At 47.0% G+C, this 18,365-nt stretch overlaps 8 protein-coding genes across 8 annotated transcripts; 6 read left to right on the top strand and 2 right to left on the bottom strand.

Annotated features, from left to right (window-relative positions):
• Positions 1 to 637: 637 nt before the first annotated feature.
• F5891DRAFT_1028572 (uncharacterized protein) lies at positions 638 to 2,331 on the top strand. The gene is made up of 3 exons (XM_041361482.1): positions 638 to 895; positions 955 to 1,888; positions 1,943 to 2,331. The coding sequence occupies exons 1-3, from the start codon at positions 761 to 763 to the stop codon at positions 2,188 to 2,190; spliced, it is 1,317 nt and encodes a 438-aa protein (XP_041227164.1). The 5' UTR covers positions 638 to 760; the 3' UTR covers positions 2,191 to 2,331.
• F5891DRAFT_1028573 (P-loop containing nucleoside triphosphate hydrolase protein) lies at positions 2,332 to 3,895 on the bottom strand. The gene is made up of 6 exons (XM_041361483.1): positions 3,637 to 3,895; positions 3,448 to 3,586; positions 3,266 to 3,397; positions 2,947 to 3,216; positions 2,813 to 2,898; positions 2,332 to 2,752 (listed from the first exon to the last, which is right to left on the bottom strand). Exons 1-6 carry the CDS (start codon positions 3,721 to 3,723, stop codon positions 2,477 to 2,479), a joined length of 990 nt encoding a protein of 329 aa, XP_041227165.1. The 5' UTR covers positions 3,724 to 3,895; the 3' UTR covers positions 2,332 to 2,476.
• A 2,265-nt stretch (positions 3,896 to 6,160) lies between these two features.
• F5891DRAFT_950335 (uncharacterized protein) lies at positions 6,161 to 7,160 on the top strand (the record flags this gene model as incomplete). The annotated part of the gene is made up of 4 exons (XM_041374946.1): positions 6,161 to 6,403; positions 6,457 to 6,584; positions 6,637 to 6,742; positions 6,792 to 7,160. Coding segments are annotated over 4 exons (846 nt in total), but the record flags the coding sequence as incomplete, so codon positions are not given.
• Positions 7,161 to 7,477: 317 nt separating this feature from the next.
• F5891DRAFT_950482 (uncharacterized protein) lies at positions 7,478 to 8,047 on the top strand (the record flags this gene model as incomplete). The annotated part of the gene is made up of 4 exons (XM_041374969.1): positions 7,478 to 7,622; positions 7,678 to 7,743; positions 7,796 to 7,943; positions 7,996 to 8,047. Coding segments are annotated over 4 exons (411 nt in total), but the record flags the coding sequence as incomplete, so codon positions are not given.
• A 98-nt stretch (positions 8,048 to 8,145) lies between these two features.
• F5891DRAFT_950386 (uncharacterized protein) lies at positions 8,146 to 10,019 on the bottom strand (the record flags this gene model as incomplete). The annotated part of the gene is given in 5 exon segments (XM_041374959.1): positions 8,146 to 9,008; positions 9,056 to 9,150; positions 9,209 to 9,658; positions 9,678 to 9,850; positions 9,903 to 10,019. 5 exon segments carry the CDS (start codon positions 10,017 to 10,019, stop codon positions 8,146 to 8,148), a joined length of 1,698 nt encoding a protein of 565 aa, XP_041227168.1.
• Positions 10,020 to 10,104: 85 nt separating this feature from the next.
• On the top strand, positions 10,105 to 14,104 carry F5891DRAFT_1028602 (Nrap protein). Its single transcript, XM_041361484.1, has 12 exons — positions 10,105 to 10,236; positions 10,288 to 10,364; positions 10,415 to 10,735; positions 10,786 to 10,954; positions 11,003 to 11,476; positions 11,527 to 11,582; positions 11,633 to 11,734; positions 11,790 to 11,914; positions 11,963 to 13,487; positions 13,537 to 13,725; positions 13,777 to 13,914; positions 13,963 to 14,104. Exons 1-12 carry the CDS (start codon positions 10,191 to 10,193, stop codon positions 14,077 to 14,079), a joined length of 3,339 nt encoding a protein of 1,112 aa, XP_041227169.1. The 5' UTR covers positions 10,105 to 10,190; the 3' UTR covers positions 14,080 to 14,104.
• A 1,090-nt stretch (positions 14,105 to 15,194) lies between these two features.
• On the top strand, positions 15,195 to 15,862 carry F5891DRAFT_1222268 (uncharacterized protein; the record flags this gene model as incomplete). The annotated part of the gene is made up of 2 exons (XM_041369443.1): positions 15,195 to 15,634; positions 15,685 to 15,862. Exons 1-2 carry the CDS (start codon positions 15,471 to 15,473, stop codon positions 15,860 to 15,862), a joined length of 342 nt encoding a protein of 113 aa, XP_041227170.1. The 5' UTR covers positions 15,195 to 15,470.
• Positions 15,863 to 16,982: 1,120 nt separating this feature from the next.
• F5891DRAFT_245159 (uncharacterized protein) lies at positions 16,983 to 17,528 on the top strand. Its single transcript, XM_041371056.1, has 3 exons — positions 16,983 to 17,245; positions 17,298 to 17,343; positions 17,408 to 17,528. The coding sequence occupies exons 1-3, from the start codon at positions 17,088 to 17,090 to the stop codon at positions 17,477 to 17,479; spliced, it is 276 nt and encodes a 91-aa protein (XP_041227171.1). The 5' UTR covers positions 16,983 to 17,087; the 3' UTR covers positions 17,480 to 17,528.
• Positions 17,529 to 18,365: the final 837 nt, after the last annotated feature.

Genomic DNA, 18,365 nt, shown 5'->3' on the forward strand with positions numbered 1-18,365 from the left:
ACTACCCTGACTATATAGTACTATGTAGTCACTATGTTTTTTCCTGATGGAGGCACCATCATCGACAGCAGACATCGCTTTCTTGCCGTCAGAGTAGAAAAGTACTCTGCAATCGGCGGGGTGCGTGGAGAGATGGCTGACGAGGATGTCGGTAAGAGCACAGGTCGCTCTGCCACTGGATAGTCAGGCGGGGTACATGATGTTCTGGAGGGGGTTTGGCTGGTCCACAAGTGTTTGGACCTTCATCGTCCATTGACCTGGAGCAGCGCACTAGAGGGTTGGCTTTCAAGCGTGCAGAACGGCGTACACATTGGCGAGAAGGAGGCATGGTTGTTTGAAACTCCGCCAGCGATGCCGGCCTGACCTTCAATCGCAGTCCCAGCGGCCGAAGTGTTGGAAGCCGCTTAGCCACGAGTTGAAAGCCTTAGTCAGAGTTTAGCGAGCTTTCAAACATTTCTAATTTTTATTTTGAGTATCACTATTGAGTTGTATTCTCAGAGGTGTTTTGAACATTTTGCATATTACATACCAGTTACAGATTCCCAGGGATGATAGTAGCAGTTGAATTTGCGACTCTAATTACATAATTTCATTCAATTTATTTAATTTCTGCCTCCGAGTCATGGTAGACGACTGACTGAGTCGTCAGACTAGGACGAGCAGAAAGTGATGATCACTCGAATACACTGAACAACTTATTGCATCTTTGTTTCTCCAAACACATTAGCTAGGTTTATTTTCCTGGCGTACCGAGTCCCAGATGTTCGGTGAATCTGACTCGGAGAGTCCACGAGTGCCCTCCCCATGGGACACATTCACTTCCGTACCTCCAACACCCACACACAACGAAATCCTTCGACGAGGAATACCGCAGCTAGTTCCAGAAAACGAAGAGGTGCGTTTTATTACCGTTTGTTACATGCGCTAACACTCATTTGTATTTACCACCCATAGGGGAATGTAGAGTACAAGCTTCATCTCCTTTCTCCTTCCCCCTCTCGCTTTACCCGCCTCGTCACACAACTCAAATGGCGCCTTCTAGAAGGCGGTGGACAGGCGTACTATGAGCTTGGTGTTGCCGACTCTGGCGTACTCATAGGGCTGGAGAGGCGGGAGATGGAGGAAACATTGGGTACCCTAGAAGAGATGGCTAGCGAGATTGGTGCCAGCGTTATAGTGGTGAAGGAGATTGAGGTGCCAGCGGAGGTGAGCGGAGTTGTTGAAAGCTGGGGCGGGGATGAAAGCAGGCGAAGGAGACGGAGGCAAATGATAAATGAGGACTCAGAGACGACAACGACTACGGAGACCGAACTGGAGGCTACCGATGCGGACGATGATTTTGCAACATCAAGCAGCCACGTGGAAGTGTTCTGCATGGACAATGAGGAAGTTGACTCGTTATCAGACCATGCGGCACTTACTCTGGACCTCGAAATTGCGACCGTGTATAAACCTCGCCCATTCCGCCGCCGTGTTGCGAGCACCATGCCAGGCCACTCGGATAGGCGCAAAGGCAAGGGCAAGAAACCTAAGCATTTGCTTGCGCACACCCGTGCCCAGCCTAGTTCACATTCCGAGCATCATACACATCATTTGCGCCACACCTATGTTCACAACTCAGATACAGACCCTGTACACTCAACTGAAATGCAAGCCCACTCCATGACTGGTGGCAAGCAATCCAAGCGACGTGCAGCCAGAGACAAGCGACGTGAGGCCAAGCGCGATCCTCATCTCATGCATGTTCCAACCATTAACGCTGGGGAAATGGGCGAGCTAGTCTTAGGCCTAGAATCCTTTCATGTCACACTCGAGCCCGAAGGCCTGTGCGTGGCAGTCGTGCCTCCCGAAATCGAGTCCTCAGTGCATGACAATGCACACCTCGAAGGTAGCCTCAATTCCACTGTCTACACTCCAGCGGTTGATATTGTCTTAAAAATAGACGCTCAAATTGTCGAAGCATGCTCTGGGTCACCCTCTTCCATTTTTGCGGAAACATATTGTCAGCCCCAACCCGTTGCAAACGAGTTGGCCTCCCCACCTGAGATCACGCTGATTCCGTCCAAATCTCCTACTTCTGAGATCGAGACGGCACTGTCAGAACCTCGGCTCATCGTCGAGGCGCTTGTTGTTCGAAAAATGTCACTGGAAGAGGCATTTTTAGACTTTGGAGGATTCTCAGCGTGTTGATACGAATCTACTAGAGTGTAGTGTTGTTCATATTTACTATTTTATATTGTGCAATTGCACACTCGGACTCATTTCTTGTATTGCAGTTATATCATTATCATTATTCACGGCGGATGCAATAAAACGGCATTTCCATGTAATGCGACGGATAGCGAAGGTGTAGCAAGCGGAGCCCATCTTCCACACCCTAAAGCTAGGTAGTAGAAACAGGTCAATATGTTGCCTCCATTCGTGCGGTTTTCATACTTCCGAGGCAAAGTGAAAGTCCTTGCATGGTAGCACCCATTCAACTGTGAACTAACCCCCACATTTTGCTTGCCGCTTCGTTCATCGCATCTCGCCATATCTCTCCCGCCTTGCCATCCTTGTCACTCCCATTTTTGCCTTCTAGGACGTATGGAATGCCGCGGTCTCCACCACAGCTCACGCCCCCGACAAGAGGGAGTTGCGCTAGGAGAGGAATCCCAAGGCGCGATGCATTAGTTGAAGTCCCAAATATCTCATGCGCGATGTTGCAAGAAGGACACAGGAATGATGCTTGGTTAAGGATGAGGCCTGTTATCTGCAGGTGGCAACGAACACAATTAGGGTGAACCCAAAAGACAGTATATACAATGCTTACCGGAACTGAGATCTTTTTGAACATAGAAATTCCTCTTCTCACATCTGTTAGTGCGACGTCCTGTGGAGTTGAAACGATGACTGCGCCTATTTCATTTTAGATGACGAACATCTGAAGAGCTCGTGGAAGCGAACCGTCAACGACAACTAACTGTCCCAGTGTAAGAGGAACATCTCCCGTCCCTGGGGGCATATCTATGATTAGTACGTCCAGCCCAGGACCAGATCCACAAGCGTCCCGCCAGTCAACATCGAAGAGGAGTTGCTGCACGGCTTTTTGAACCATAAGGCCGCGCCAGACAATTGCCCCTTCAAATTCCGTAGAGTCAGGTGGTGGCCGAGGGACCAGGTAACCCATAGACATGGTAGGAATTCCATGATTGATTATGGGGACGAGAGCACCAGCTAGTAACAGAGTCACCCGAAAGCTTACGGTGTGTGCCAGAAAACGAACCAGAAGTTAAACGTGAGTCCTCCGAATGCTGGAGTCCCATCAAGGTAGGTATAGAAGGTCCAAAAATGTCCAAGTCAAGTATGCCGACTCGCGGTCGATGAGGCAGCATTGCAAGGGAAAAAGCAAGATTTACTTCATTCGTGGTCATTCAAAAGTTCCGTTCGATTACTGCTGGGACGTACCTGCTATTGTGCTCTTGCCCACGCCCCCCTTTCCACTTGCTACAACGATTACCTTCTTTACATGCTCAATATGTCGTTTTTGGATCGGCCCGCCGCGTCGGGGCATTTGAGGTGCAGAGGGCGGTCGAAATGGGAGGCCCTACTAGGACGCATCATCAGACACGCAGACATGAAAGCTCTTCAACTTACCAAAGGATTTTCGTGGCTTCGGCTTGCAGTCGACGTGAAGGTACGCAGAGCTTTACCATGGCGCCGTACCAATTTCAAGGTGAACATGATGGAGTACTATCTATGAATTGGCTGACAATTCGGATTCCGCTCCATGTCACTGGAGTTGACGCGGCACCACATACATCAAATCGTAACGATGCCGGCGCCAGCCCCCGAGTCGAACTCGCTTATTCCTGGCATATTAACATGTGTTAGATGCAAACTATTTCATTTTGCGTTTAATGAGTGCTTATCCCATGTCCTATGATGTTCCAAGCTTCATTATATATTATGTAAGACCTATAGCGATAAATATTACAACCAAAACATTGCCAGACCTATGTCTCCTTTACAAGAATTCACTTCGCAACACCACATAACTTAAATTAATACAAATGGGAATCAATAAAAATGAGCTTTCCTGCTGCTCCCGGCAGAGTACTAGATAACCATTAGAACTATCGAGCATCTCCCCGATTGTCCCGTGTTACACACCATTGCCAGTCGATATATGCACGCGCTCCTGGAAAGCAATTGAGGTCATGCCGGTTGCTGAATCGGAGTCAGCTACGAGCTTAGCATGATATTCTCGAATGCCAAGGATCAGGCGTGGTCCCAGCACAAATGATTGGATGCCCATCAAAATCTGAAGGAAGCCATAATAAAACTCAGTTTCCCGGGAAAACTGGTCCTATAGTAATGATGAATCGTGGTTACATGCACAGGTCAAGGGAAGTTGGCATACCACTGAGATCGTGGGAGACAAAAGCATAATGAGGTTGAGGCAAGCAACAGCAGCAAAACTAGCAGTTTCGATCCCTCAGCGGATCAAGGGAACTATATTCACAATTATGAGCTCACCTCGCAAAGTAAACCACGTGAGTTTTCATCAACATCATCAAACAGTCCCCGAAAATCCCTCCTACAGAATGTCGTCGCACTTCACGGAAGTGTTTTACAGCAATCCTGGCTGCGAGACACAGTGCGAGGACTTCCCACACAGTAGCGAGTACCCAAGAAATGGTATCCAGAAATATAGCATTTTCTGGAATGCTAGTCGAGCACTGATAGGTGCCAGAGAGAATAAGTTCATCTGGTATTCATCATTATAAAAATGCACATTTTTGGTCGTCCAAAATTAAGCGTACCTCCTGAAGAATGCATCATCAGCAGTATACCGACCACTCCGTTGAAAATATTGACAGCTAGGAAAGTGACAGTAAGAAAAATATGGATTTTTCTGGATCCTTGATACATGGCATGTAACCGAGTGATGATGATGACTTGTTTTAGTCTAGTCAGTATCACTGAGGCCTTGCAAATGCCAAGCTCACCCCACAGCATTGCAAATACCACAAAACCCATCCAATCCCATACGACGTACATAATAAAGCCTGACAAATTTAGTTAGCGATCAGCCTTGTAGAACACACTCTAAGCAGACTCACATCTATAGTGACAGTCATTAGTGAACCAAGTTGGTAGAGAATCACACTCGCGTCTACATGGCGCTGCGGTTAATTTGAAAAAAATAGTAGAAGTTGGTGCAGAAGACTGACTGTATCTGTCACCGAGATCGTCGGAACACCGCCTGTATGCCGCCGGTCAGAAGAAGTAAAGATATCAAACGTAAGAAGACATACATATCATGTACAAGCTGATTGTGAGATCATACATTAGTACACGAACAGTGATGAGCCTTCCAAACATACACAGTAGATATTATTCCAAGATAGCGCATCTAGGATACTTTCAAGTCAGCACAACATGACAACCGTGACAGGCAAGCTACACACACTGATATACAGAACTGTCATTAGGGACCAGCGTTGCCTCTGGAATTAAGTGTATTTTTATGTGTATTCCTCTGACGTGAAACTGTACTCACCCAGACCAGTTCAACCTATAAAACCATTCTTAGCGAAATGGTTGTTCCAGTCATACGAGCATCGACATACCTCCTGTCCAAATGTAAGAGCTGGAAATATTTGTAAGCGACCAAACATTCTTCGGTGTTATCATGCTCACCCCAATCATACATCACTACAACAAAGGAAGCAACTGGAAACCCGTAGCCAAGGTCAGATCGAGACATCGGCAGCGTCAATATCCGGCTGTTCTCCACGAACCTACAAATAGCTTATAAGACGATACGAACTGATGGACGGCCACCAAGTAGGATCATTTAAGATAACAATCATATTTGGTAAAGAATGAGGGTGTGAGATGGCATAAGGACCAAGATGATGTATCACAGCCGACACGACCGCGTCTTATTAATAATGATGGGGGCACTAGGAAAGTGCTGCGCCACTAGGGCCGCCTAGTGGCACGATGCCCTAATAATAAGTAGCTACGCCCGGACTGTCGGACCCCGTAAACCTTGTTCGACTACTACTACGCTTCTTAGCAGAACGCGTCATCCTACGCATTCTTGTCCGTAACCTTGAAACATGGTGAGTTTCTTCAGCAAAGATGCATCCATGATTGATCTGGATTGTAGGAAATTGATCCTTTGGCCGATGCCCTTCCGCCACGTTACGCCATCGAGTCCGATGACGAGGATGAATACAACCCACTAACCACCCAACGAGCTGATCAGGTTCCGATTGTGAAAATAAAAATCGAAGGCCAATTTACCACTGGCTGTCCCCTTGTCATCGCATCAGGCCCTGCAGGAAATTTTTGGGCTGATGGCGCAGACCTAGGGGAACAGCAGGGTGCAATATTCGTCAACAATATTCAGGTTAGTGCATGCTCTAGGCTCTTCGATGAGCGGACAAGGATCACGTGTTACAGGTGGGATTTCTTTTTAAACCCTCATCAACCCGTACGGTTGTACTGGTGTCCGAGGCTACTACGACATTGCCGTTATGGTCCATGAACAAATATGTGAATGATATACTGGATCGCCTTCAACCATCCGCGTAAGTGCTCTATCTGTGGTTGTGAACAAACCTGACCATTTCAACGTTTCAGCATTTCCATCCTCGATATATATCCCATACAAAGCTACATTTCATCAGAGCCCTTGCCTGTGCATGAAGCGCCCGTTCGCTATTTGTCTCTACGGAACATATCCTTGGTATGCATCCTATTCATATCAAGTGATCTTCTGACCGAACTATTTCCAGGATCCCTTCCAAATTTTTGCGCCTCCAAACATTCTCCAGTCGATATCGGCGGCATTTATGTCTGCGATGAACATACGCACCCTATCTTCGTCCTATCAAAGTAATGCAGTAGTTTTGCTCCTTCCCTCGCCAGGGGTACCTCGCACCGCGCCATCCAAACTATTAACTAGTAGACTTTCACGACCGTCAGAAGATCAAGCATGGTCGGTTGAAATGATGGTGGAAGTGGACGAAAAGTTATTTGGGGTAGTTGGCGCGAAACGATCCTGTACTTGGGCACTCAGAAGTACACCTGCAGGGAGTGTATTTGGTTTGTCAAAAAAGAGGCAGAACCTTGCGGAGGTTGGTGAGAGCAGCATGTACATATGACTGTTAAAAGTTGAAGAAGTAGGCTTTCGGCATAACTCAAAAGAAAAGAAAAGTGTCTTCATGTCTTCCGTGTTGGTGAAATCGTGTTGTTCGCAGACACCAGATGACAGGTCACAGATAACTTATGATGTCGATGATTATGTAAGTATCATGTACTGATGAACCCAACATGTTTGATGGCATCGACAGAGCAGCCATGGTGAGTCTCGCGTTCAAACATCTATACGCGCCAACTTTAACCGATTCTTACAGAGTGATAATGCAGGTCCGCTGCTCCGTGCTATCTAGCTAGTATATCGCGGACTGATCGCTTAACAGAGTATAAGGAAGCCTTCGCGCTCTTCGACAAGAAGGGTACGGGCGCTGTTCCACGAGAGACATTGGGCGATCTCCTCCGTGCCCTTGGACAGAACCCAACCCAGGCTGAAGTGACCGAGATCATCGCAAATGCACCACGAGAAGGTCAGTTGGCTACTTTTGATTGATATTGGTGCTATGATAATTTACTTTGGGGCAGTTGACTACAAGACATTTTTGACGATCCTCAATAGACCAGATGGTTTCAAGCCTGCAGGAACACCTGGTATGTTTCACATCGTTCGTTGTAGCATCACAATCCGTTGATCGCTATGCAGAGGAGTTCATCCGAGGATTCCAGGTATTTGATAAAGAAGGGAATGGTTTTATTGGGGCTGGAGAACTGAGATATGTGCTGACCCAACTTGGCGAAAAGATGTCAGACGAGGAGGTTGATGAATTGCTCAAGGGCGTTCAGATCGGCCCGTAAGCAACCAATCTCTATTTGCCGGCATACATAGCTGACTACTCAATTCAGCGACGGAAACGTGAATTACGAATCATTTGTGCGCACAATACTCAGTCAATGATCACAGCACCTTGTTCTCTATCAATGCCTGGAACTCATTGTATCTACTCCATATGTCCATCCATAAATAACAACAACAAATGCATTATGACAAGAGATCTAGTCGCTTTCTGACTCGTACTCGTCGTCAGAGATCTGACCATTAGAGGACTCACGTCCGGTGATTAATTCCATGACAATTTGCTCTCCATCTCTCAATCCTGTCTCTGTCAAAGATACATCCGCCTTCCACCTAAATTCCCTCCGGGGGTAGGCTGAAGCAAGTGTAAAGCCCCACCACGCGTGTCCTGCCGTCCTGCTCTGAATATAAGAATCAAGCTGTGGGATATCATTGACAACTCCATCCGGTGCTTGCGAAGGGTCATCTTCTGGACGAGAAGTGGATGGGATAAGTTGCGAGTCAACAAAGGCATAGAGAGCGGTAAGGGTCGCCGATGGAGGAAAACTGCGGACAACTCGTCCATTGCCGGGCAATTTGACGGCCAGTCTCAAGCCGCGCGCCTCGGGTAACAGGAGACGGTTACGCATGAACTTCCTCCACTCCATACGTATTCCGGCTTGATGCTTCTGCCTCGCCGAATCTTCCTGCTTTCTTTTTACGTCCTCTGCATGCTGTCGTACACGTTCCTCCTCCTCTTTCTCTTGTCGCACTCTCATCTCGATGGCCTCGCGATCTCTACGAGCCGTCTCCCTGAATGCGCGATCCTGCTCCTCACGTATACGCCGGTCACGGTCACGGTCCTGTAACATTGTCTTGAATCGTACAAGGAACGGTGTTACACGTGGAAGTAGCTGCGTATTGAGATGGTCGATCAATACCGAAGCAGTTGTGGCTGCGCGACCCTGGTGACGTGATAGGGTGGTGACAACCGGGGAAGCACCAGAAGGAGCGCCATGGCGCCTGGGCTGAAGCGCGAGGAAAGCCACAAAGGGATACGTAGTTGCTTGCAATTTCTGCGAGGCTGGACAAGGCTTTATCATTGTAAAAAATAAAATAAATGGAACATACCATCCCATGCAGCTTTGTCCCGGATGTCCCCACCCCAGACAATGAAATCATTATCCAGCAAGATCTTGACGAAAGCTGCGTCGGTAAGGGTAGACCTGTGCCCAGAGAACAATATGACACATCGTACATCGTGTACAGGTGAACATTACGTACCTCTTAAAATCTGCATCATCATCGTGTTCAGCGCTCACGAGGACAACGCATGCTATGCGCCCTTCTCTCTGACAAATGTCAAGAACCTCTTCATAGGTGCCATCAAAAAAGTCGGGTAGAATTTTCTGATTATCATCCGAAGCCGCAGGTGGATATGTATGACGTCTTGCAGTTGAGGGGCCTGCCTCGAATCCTGTCGTGACCGCGTTCGCCATGGAACGTTTTGCGGAACATGCACCTGTTTCCTCCTCGAGTTGTTGCACCCACCTCTGGGTAATGCTGCGTGAATCAGGAGAGGTAGGGCGGTGAGAATGATAGGAATTTGTAGTCATGAACGGTAGGGACGGTATTGGTATGCGGAGAACATTAAACACGAAGCGCAAAACTCCCGACACAAGGTGCAATGGAACAGCGAGTAGAGACCATAAGAAACTCCAATTTGACCGCGAGCTCTGCAAGGGGTGTCAACTGTCCATAGACAGCTAGATAATTGAATGTTCTTACACCCTGACCACGGTGAGAATGTCGGATTGTGGGTGACGAGTCTTCATTGTCATCTAGCTCCAACTGTTCCATTGGAGTGGTCCGTGTTGGTGCTATAACTTTGGGAGTTTCATTGTCGAATAGTAGGTCTGTGGCTTTCTGCGGACCGCGTTCAACCGCAAAACATGGCAGATTATAAGTCAATACTTACTTGAACATCCCATGAGACACTTTCAAGTACACTGACCACAAATTCCGTGTCATGTGGACCAAGGATACTTTGTAGCTGTTGTAATGCTTCAATTTGAGGGCCTTGTAGTCCGTCCATAGAGAAAGTGAAAGAACGAGAGCACGCGGCAAGCTTGCTTGTTTTGCATTGCCAACCCCTCAAATAGTCACGTGATACTAGCTTTTTTCATTGCGATCGTACTGACAAGCAGCTGCAAGCTGGCCTTGCAAGGTCTCTACCGTGACGATCACGCTAATACATGCCGGTGCGATGAACCAAGTCGACTCCGAAAATACCAATCGCCAAGGCAGAGAAGGTATGTTTCACTTCATAGCAAACACAGTCTGACCTTATGTGATGTCCATAGAACCTCTGACTGGTCATGAATTAAGAGATATCAAGGATGCAGCTGATCTCTATCAGTCTGGTTCATTCAAGCTTCAGGTTTAGCTAGATTATTTTAGTGACGACTCATCGAGCTTACCTTTTTTCAGATTGATGCACTCCTTCCTAATGTCCGACCTAAAGAGTCTGGTCGACAACAGCTCGATCACTTTCTTTTTGCTCTGCGCGCCCACTGCATCTCTATTCCTTCTATTGCACCTCTGAGTCCGTTGGCAGCTATAAAAGTCCTTGCTAAGCAAGGTGTCGCAGTTCCATCTGTGTTCCCTCTCCCGTCTCCAGATGTCAAGTGGAAAGTTGCATTCGAGCCTCCAAGGGAATTCTGTGTTGTTGGGAGTTGGGGAAACGGAATCGCAGTGAAAAAGCAGAGTGGGAGTCGGTTTAGCGTTGACCTGTCTATGGAGATGCCCGAGGTGCGCTGTTTGCTCAGTCGTCTTTCTTACCACTGAACGATGTATGGCAGGCTCTTTTTCAAGAGAAAGACTATCTCGATGGGCGCTTCTTCCACAAGAAATCCTATTACCTCGCTGTTTTAGCTCAATCTATTTCAACCGCTTTCGACGTGGACACCTTTTACTCATCTGCGCTTGGAGACCCTCGCCTGACCACGTTGGTTCTTAGGTCACGGAATGGTATAATACTTCATTCAATAACGGAAATATAACTGACATCCTTGCAAGGGAGTGCATCTTATGATTTTTCCAAAAGTCATACTGAAGTTCATGTTATCCCTGTCCTTTCGTCATCGAGTCCGTTATCGTCGTCAAGGCTCTTCCCCTCACATTCGAATGTTCGCGTACCTTCGTCCTCGTCTCCACCAAATTTCCCTACTCCCATCTACAACAACACCATCCTTCTTTCCACATGTGCAAAAGAAGCGCTCATGTCCACTCATGAACTCAAAAATGCACTGCCAGCCTTTCATGATGCTTATACCCTTTTAAGAGTGTGGGCTAACCAGCGAGGTTATGGCGATGGTGAATTATGTGCGAGAGGCTTTGAGAGAAAAGGCTCGTTTTGGGCCGGGCTACTGCGCTATCTGAGTTTGGGCGATGAACTTGTTGGCACGAAGAGCGGAAGCGCAAAATTGAGGAAGCCGCTTGGAAAGGGATTAAGCTCTTATCAATTGTTCAAAGCTGCGCTTGATTTTCTTGGTAAGCCCTTCATTCTCCCTTTTTATTATATTAGCTGATAGGGAGTTTAGCAAAGCACAAGTTCGGCGAGACTCCGGTGTTCACAAAGACGACTAATGGACACAGGGTACGTCTCTGTATACGGACGTGGAACTTGCGCATGATGTTTCTTTCTAGTGCGCTCCAGAGGAGTACATTACCCACCACCCAGCCATATTCGTAGATGCGACATCTACTATCAACTTTTTATCTGATGTTCCTCTTACCTCACTCGACTTGGTAAGCTTCGCTGCCAGCATTTGTAAACACTTACCGCTGACTGTCAATCATCAAGCTAAGTCACGATGCTAAGGAGACACTAGAGCAATTAAGCAACCCCGGTGCATCGTCTGACACGTTTGCCGACTGTTTCCTGAAAAGTCGGTTTAAAATCTCCTCTCGCTTTGATGCGGTGATCAGGCAAGTGTTTTCTTTCTTTTTGTGGATTCCACGCTTAACCGTTTTCAGAGTGAATTTGTCCCAAGCTTCTCGAAACCAGTCTACTTCGACTGTCATAGAACATGGGTCTTCTGACGCAGCCCTTCTAGCCTCTATTTCATCCCTCTTGCGCCGAGGTCTTGGCAATCGCACCCAAGCGATAGCCATTCTCCAACCTGTTACCCCTTACCGTCCCATATCTTCCGCAGAAAGCCCCAGCACGTCCATAATTCACATCGGGCTTATCTATGATCCTGCCCATGCTTTCCGTCTTGTTGACCACGGACCTTCTGCGGAAGACCAAGACTCAAATGTTGCAAAGGAGTTCCGGTATCTATGGGGCAGTCGTGCTGAGCTTCGTCGATTCAAGGACGGTCGTATTACGGAGAGTGTGGTTTGGGAGGTTACGACGTCCGATGAGCGTGCACATATACCGGTTTCTATCGTCCGACATTTGCTGCAACTCCATTTTGGCCTTTCTGCTAAATATGTGAGGACGTTGCAGACACCATTCGACAACATACTCCAATTGCCAGATGATGTTCATCGTCTACATCGGGCTACAGGTGGGTGTAAGGCTGCATTAACAGCATTCGATGGTGTCGTCAGGAGCCTAAAAGCACTGGACGAGCAGCTACCACTGGCACTGCTGAACGTCAGCCCCATATCTGAATACCTGCGGTATACCTCAACATTTGCTCCACTACCGATCCCTGCCTCGGTTTCAGCAGAATTACCGGAGTCCCTACGTTTTCTCCCCACCATCCCCATCATCCTCGAATTCGAGAAGTCATCTAAGTGGCCGGATGACTTAAAAGCGATTCAGAAAATCAAGCTCGCTTTCTTTGAAACTATCGCCCAATCACTTATGTCTTCAAACCCCGGACTCAAGGCGTCAATTGCTACCGGCGGTAGCTCAAATCCATTCCAAGGATACGCTGCGCTAGAAATATTCACTGCTGAAGGCTGGTCATTCTCTGCGTTCATTTGGCACGATCGAGAGGCAACTTTGCTTGATCGAATCATTGACCCCGGCAAAATGTTTGTCAGTCCCAGCGACCAAAAATATAACGCGCGGGAACAACGCGAAGCCAAGGTCGCCCAGGAACTTTACACGCGGCGATTTATTTATGCCCCACGACACCATCGTGCCATCGTCAATCTTTGCCACAAGTACAGCGCATACTCCGGCACCGTCCGCCTTGTCAAGCGCTGGCTTGCTGCACATTGGCTTTTGCACACCCACGTCTCAGAGGAGGCTATTGAAATCATTTGTGCACTACCATTTGTTGGTGGAAAGCAGACATCGACGGAGAGTGCTGCTGCTGTGCCTCATAGTAAAGAACGTGGTTTCTCCCTCGTCTTGGAATTCTTAACAGATTGGGATTGGAAGGAGCCACTTTGTCTTACATTGTATGAGGATGATCCCCCGGCAACGGCACCTGAAATGTGGACGTCAAATGGCCCAGATGCAATTGCTGTCCACCGTCTTCGCGCATTTGCTAGGGAGGCCAGCAAAGTACTTCGTAACGCAGAGACAGAATTGGATATCAAGGTTGATTGACAGACTTACATTTGATGACATAGCTGACGTCGTCCTTCAGAGCCTCTTCTTACATTCCACCGATGACTACGATATTGTTATCCAATTAAACCCTACAGTTTTACCAAGATACCACCAAAACATCAACGCGGAATCGAGTGTTTGGACTAGAGACGCTCATTCGGGCATAACGGAGTCGACGCATCGCCCAGGATTTGACCCTCTTCCCATCTTTCTCGCCGATCTGCAGGTGTGTCTCACATATGAATGGAAGGTTCTCTTAACAGCTCTTCCTATCCAGAGCACGTACGCAGATACACTAAAATTCTTTGCCGATCCCTTTGGAGGTGATCGCATTGGAGCAATTTGGCTTCCGAGTTTGGGAGCACCCCGTCCCTTCCGTGCACTAGCAGGTTTCTCGAGCAAGCCATTAGCCAAGGTATGTCGATCCCATCAAACTATCTGCATCTAAACCAACATTTGATAGGAGGATAAAGCGAAGGACAAGGATCTTGTCATGTTAAATCGACAGGCTGTTCTGGACGAGATAGGTCGATTAGGAACAGGTTTGGTCCAAAAAATTATCGTACATGAACCTATGTAGTCGTATGCACACATCATCTACAAACGATTTAGCGGAAACGACAATCCTACAACATCACAGGCCCAAAAGGAACAAAACTTGACAACCAGAGGGAGCGTGGTCATTTATGTTGAATCGGGCGTCTGCCTCATTTTGCATATTCTGCTCGCGGTGTGATGCTACATTTAAATGGCTTATACTCACTCAATGCATTTGCTTTTCAGGTTATCCTCTATGCTGATTTATATCCAGCACGCCAGTAATTGGTGCATAGTACTGCCCAGACATCGGGTAGTACCCGTCTAGCCGTTAACTAGGCTAGCATCTCATTGCCTTTAAACTTCCTCACCAGCCGTTGTTTCTGATTTTCACCTGCCGCTGTTATGCTACATTTAAATGGCTTATACTCACTCAATGCATTTGCTTTTCAGGTTATCCTCTATGCTGATTTATATCCAGCACGCCAGTAATTGGTGCATAGTACTGCCCAGGCATCGGGTAGTACCCGTCTAGCCGTTAACTAGGCTAGCATCTCATTGCCTTTAAACTTCCTCACCAGCCGTTGTTTCTGATTTTCACCTGCCGCTGTTCATTCAAAACTGTCTGCACGATCGAAACTACCAAGTATCAACGAAGCCGTTGCATATCGGCGAGTACTGGAGATGTGACTGATTGACCAAATAAGCGGACTCCGGAGTTGTTGATCACATTACGATACTAACGAAAAGCGCCGCGAATCGCAAGACTCTTCTGAAATTCATCTATTTAGACATCGTGAATGGCCTTACGATGTCTGACTTCCGATGCTGACATGATGATCAATTATCTGATTGGGAACTTGAGCTTCGTTGCCCTAGAAGGACCCGCTACTCTGTCTGAGCTGAGACTCACGAAATGGAGCTCAATCGCAGACCGTAACAGATGGTACGACATGAATCAAAATATAACTTATAACAGCCAAATAAAGTCTCTTCGTACAATATGTTTTTGTTTTTGTTAAGTTCCTACTGCTGTTAGTACATACGGGATAAGTCCGTTCCGCTAATCGCGTTGCTCCGAGATCACCAATACCGTAAGCTCACCGTCAGCATCAAACTTCTTTCTAACAAGCGAAAATCGTGAGTCTTTTGCTGATGAGTGACTCCTCCGAACAGTACTACTACACGTAGTAAAATGTGAATTAAGACGAGCATTTTCCAACACCGTCCTGAGCTACACGGTGGCAGTGCGTCTTTGAAATGTGCTGTTCAATGTTCAGAACAGGCTTTCAATGACTTATGTCATTCAACCCGACTTCTTTTGGGTTGAATTTATCAGTAGAAACGAAACAACCCGAGGAGAAGTGAAAATTGCGAGTATCTGTCTATAAAATACCTGCACGCTATGGCTTTGCATTACTCACTGCAAACTCCATGATGTTCACTTGTCGTATCACTATCCTTATGCTGCTCACCTTCCTCGCTGGTGCCAACGCTGGATGCGCAACGTGTCCGCAATCGTTGGATGTCGACGGTGTAGCGATCTACGAACTAGTCACTAGCTATGTGAAGACCGAAAACGGGTTCACAGAGTGCAGGTAGGTTACACTCATATCTTTATCAAGACAAGTGACTGATGGCCCGGTAGCTACGTGGATAAGTTGGGCGACGTGGTGACTTGCGAGTATACGGTACGTGATTTCTGGATGCTGAGCAGCTCGTCGTTCTCGTTTGACACGTTGGATGGTCATCAGGATGGCGGCGAGTTAAAGAGTGGGGATGAGAAGTGCCCGAAAATTTCAAGGAAGGATGACTATGGATGCTAAGCAGGATGTGATGTGGAGTTGGCCAGACGAGAGGAGCGATATTGGTCTGCAGAAAGTTGGCTAGATATCAGTAGATTTCGTCTGCGTCAAGAATTTTCTTCATACGTGTTTTGCCTGAAGTGTAATTATAGTTATGGCAGTTCCCTCGCCGGAGTTGGCCAGAAGCTGAGCGTGATGTGCTCGGACGTTAAGCTTTTAAGAATGTGCTCATAGATTATGATTATGCTTAACAGTAAGAATGGGGACAGGTCACCGAATGCGAAGCAAAGGGCAATAGCAAAGCTAGTCTACAAGGAACTTCAGCAGAAAAAAGATAGTCACATTCAAATGACAAGCTCACGCTGCAACTCTATTGGTATCAGTGAGCACTTAGTAAGGACTTGGCAAACTATCATCAAAGCTTGCAAAATTTACTAACCGTTTCAAGTTATGTAGATCTGCTAATCATTGTCGCGCGGACTCATGTTCGAATACACGGCGGTTGTTGGATAGCTGCCGAACAGATGATTGTTTCCAGAATTCAAGACCATCCATTCTCTCGCGAGAGGTTTTTTTGTGAGTACGTGTCAATTGATATTCTTGAGGAAAATGTCGTGATAATGAGCTCAAGTAAAGCATGGAAGTGTTATCAATTTCCGGACGCCGGAGAATGTCGATATTATGGTATGCTTTCACCCTTCGCCAACATTTTACGTAAGTATTAGACCTCGCCTGTGATATGCAACGTTAACGTTTCGATAACTTACATCAACACTCTGTTATCGATGAAACGAGTTTAATTGACTGACATACCCTACAAAGCTCAAGCGCTCAAGTTCATGCAACATTCATGGAAGGAATGACTCTCTTTCTTTTATTCAACAGTCTGCATAGTAGTACATGGCGGGAAAACCGGCTACGAAGTGTAGACAATCCCCTTCCCCCACCGTTCAACCTTTTCTTGTGCTACATAGCCTATGACATAGGGCTGCATCTAGTAGCCCTCGGTCTTACTCTTGCGACCTCGATTTTGTGAGAGTGATTCCACACTTCTTTATTTTGGGGGTTCTGATTCTTTTCGCTCAAGTACCGAACTTCAACCTTGGGCCTTCTGCCTTGAGGTTACGTGCGCGTCTGAAGCTAAGGCGAAGCGGAAGTCTCGTAAATTGTGACGGCCCCTGTAATTTCAGCCTATAAAATATCTGCATACTATGGCTTGACCTCCCTCACTGCAACAAGTTTCACGATGTTCACCTCCCGTTTCGCCATCATTGCGCTGTTCGCCTTCCTTGTCGGTGCCAACGCGTCATGTTCAGCATGCGATAATACTTTGGAAGTCGATGGTGTGGCGGTTTACACGCTAGCCAACAGCACCGCTGAGACCAACGGGTACACACTTTGCACGTACGTCACACCCTCACATCTTCGTCAACCAAAATGACTGATGAGCTGGCAGTTACACCAATTCTAAGTTGGGCACTAAGGTGACCTGCGAGTATTCGGTATGTGCTTGCTAGATGCTGTGCAGCTCATCATTTTTGTTTAACACACGCTTACGAACATCAGGACGCCGGCATATACCAAGATGGGGATGAATTGTGTCCGTATGTAGCAAGGGTGCATACGCATGGATGCTAAGCAGGATGTAAAGTGGAAACAGCCCGACAGGATTAGCTGGGCACATCATTAGATCTTAGACTCCATCCGTTACAGGAATTCCTTCCATTATCTTAAATCAGCCGCTTCTAATAGTTGCTCTCTTAATATTCTTTCTTGTACCCGAGATTATTTGTGGAGTATGAACAACAAGGAAAAAAAACAATTTCCTCGCAGTGAGTATGCACAAAGCTATAGCTAAGTACTTTGTACTTTGTCTCATCTATGGTAATCAAAGCGTTTCGTAAATGCGACATTCTGGCTACAAAAGAAGTCGTCTTTCTCGTGTTCTATTACTAGTATGACTGCTGCTACTCGTACACATCGTGGCCAACGGTGTATAAGTACTCGCTACTAGCGCATGTGGTCCTTGTCGCACTGTTGCTGCACCCGTCATAAGTCATAATACATGCTTTTAACCCTCTCTGTCAGACTTTTGGTGTCTGTCGCAAGTATTGCAATGGCGAAAGGACCTGGATTCGACCGCGATAAACGTGGTACTATACTACTGTCAATTTCAAGCGGATGATGATGAGAAAAAGAGTATTCGTTTGTTGAAGTTTTCTCATGCGTTCCGTCCATCTGTTGCGCTAGGAAATTATTCAGTGCTGGTCCGCGTGCTTGCAACTTGAATCGGTGTTTCCTCGACAATGCATAACATTCCCATGTGCATGTGAAGGTGGTGGGCAATCTTACGTTCATTGATGATTATTGCGATGCTCAACAATATATTACTTTAAATACCAATCTCATCTGTTCACAGGTTCATTGATGCGTCGCCCGCCCTTGTACTACCTCATCCAACACTCGCTCGATGAAGATAACCATTCCCGAGCTCCCCATGCTACTCGAACTCGAGCTTGGTGGA

The sequence above is a fragment of the Suillus fuscotomentosus genome (genome assembly GCF_016647785.1).
Source record: "Suillus fuscotomentosus strain FC203 chromosome Unknown F5891scaffold_21, whole genome shotgun sequence".
Lineage (NCBI taxonomy): Eukaryota > Fungi > Basidiomycota > Agaricomycetes > Boletales > Suillaceae > Suillus > Suillus fuscotomentosus.

Coding starts and splice junctions, on each gene's coding strand:
- F5891DRAFT_1028572 (XM_041361482.1), top strand. CDS start 761: ATGTTCGGTGAATCTGACTCGGAGAGTCCACGAGTGCCCTCCCCATGG. Junction 896..954: donor TAGTTCCAGAAAACGAAGAG/GTGCGTTTTATT, acceptor TACCACCCATAG/GGGAATGTAGAGTACAAGCT. Junction 1,889..1,942: donor TGACAATGCACACCTCGAAG/GTAGCCTCAATT, acceptor TCTTAAAAATAG/ACGCTCAAATTGTCGAAGCA.
- F5891DRAFT_1028573 (XM_041361483.1), bottom strand. CDS start 3,723: ATGTTCACCTTGAAATTGGTACGGCGCCATGGTAAAGCTCTGCGTACC. Junction 3,587..3,636: donor GAAGCCACGAAAATCCTTTG/GTAAGTTGAAGA, acceptor GCGTCCTAGTAG/GGCCTCCCATTTCGACCGCC. Junction 2,899..2,946: donor ACAGTTAGTTGTCGTTGACG/GTTCGCTTCCAC, acceptor AAAATGAAATAG/GCGCAGTCATCGTTTCAACT.
- F5891DRAFT_1028602 (XM_041361484.1), top strand. CDS start 10,191: ATGAACCAAGTCGACTCCGAAAATACCAATCGCCAAGGCAGAGAAG. Junction 10,365..10,414: donor CTGGTTCATTCAAGCTTCAG/GTTTAGCTAGAT, acceptor ACCTTTTTTCAG/ATTGATGCACTCCTTCCTAA. Junction 13,915..13,962: donor CGAGCAAGCCATTAGCCAAG/GTATGTCGATCC, acceptor AACATTTGATAG/GAGGATAAAGCGAAGGACAA.
- F5891DRAFT_245159 (XM_041371056.1), top strand. CDS start 17,088: ATGTTCACCTCCCGTTTCGCCATCATTGCGCTGTTCGCCTTCCTTGTC. Junction 17,246..17,297: donor AACGGGTACACACTTTGCAC/GTACGTCACACC, acceptor ATGAGCTGGCAG/TTACACCAATTCTAAGTTGG. Junction 17,344..17,407: donor AGGTGACCTGCGAGTATTCG/GTATGTGCTTGC, acceptor TACGAACATCAG/GACGCCGGCATATACCAAGA.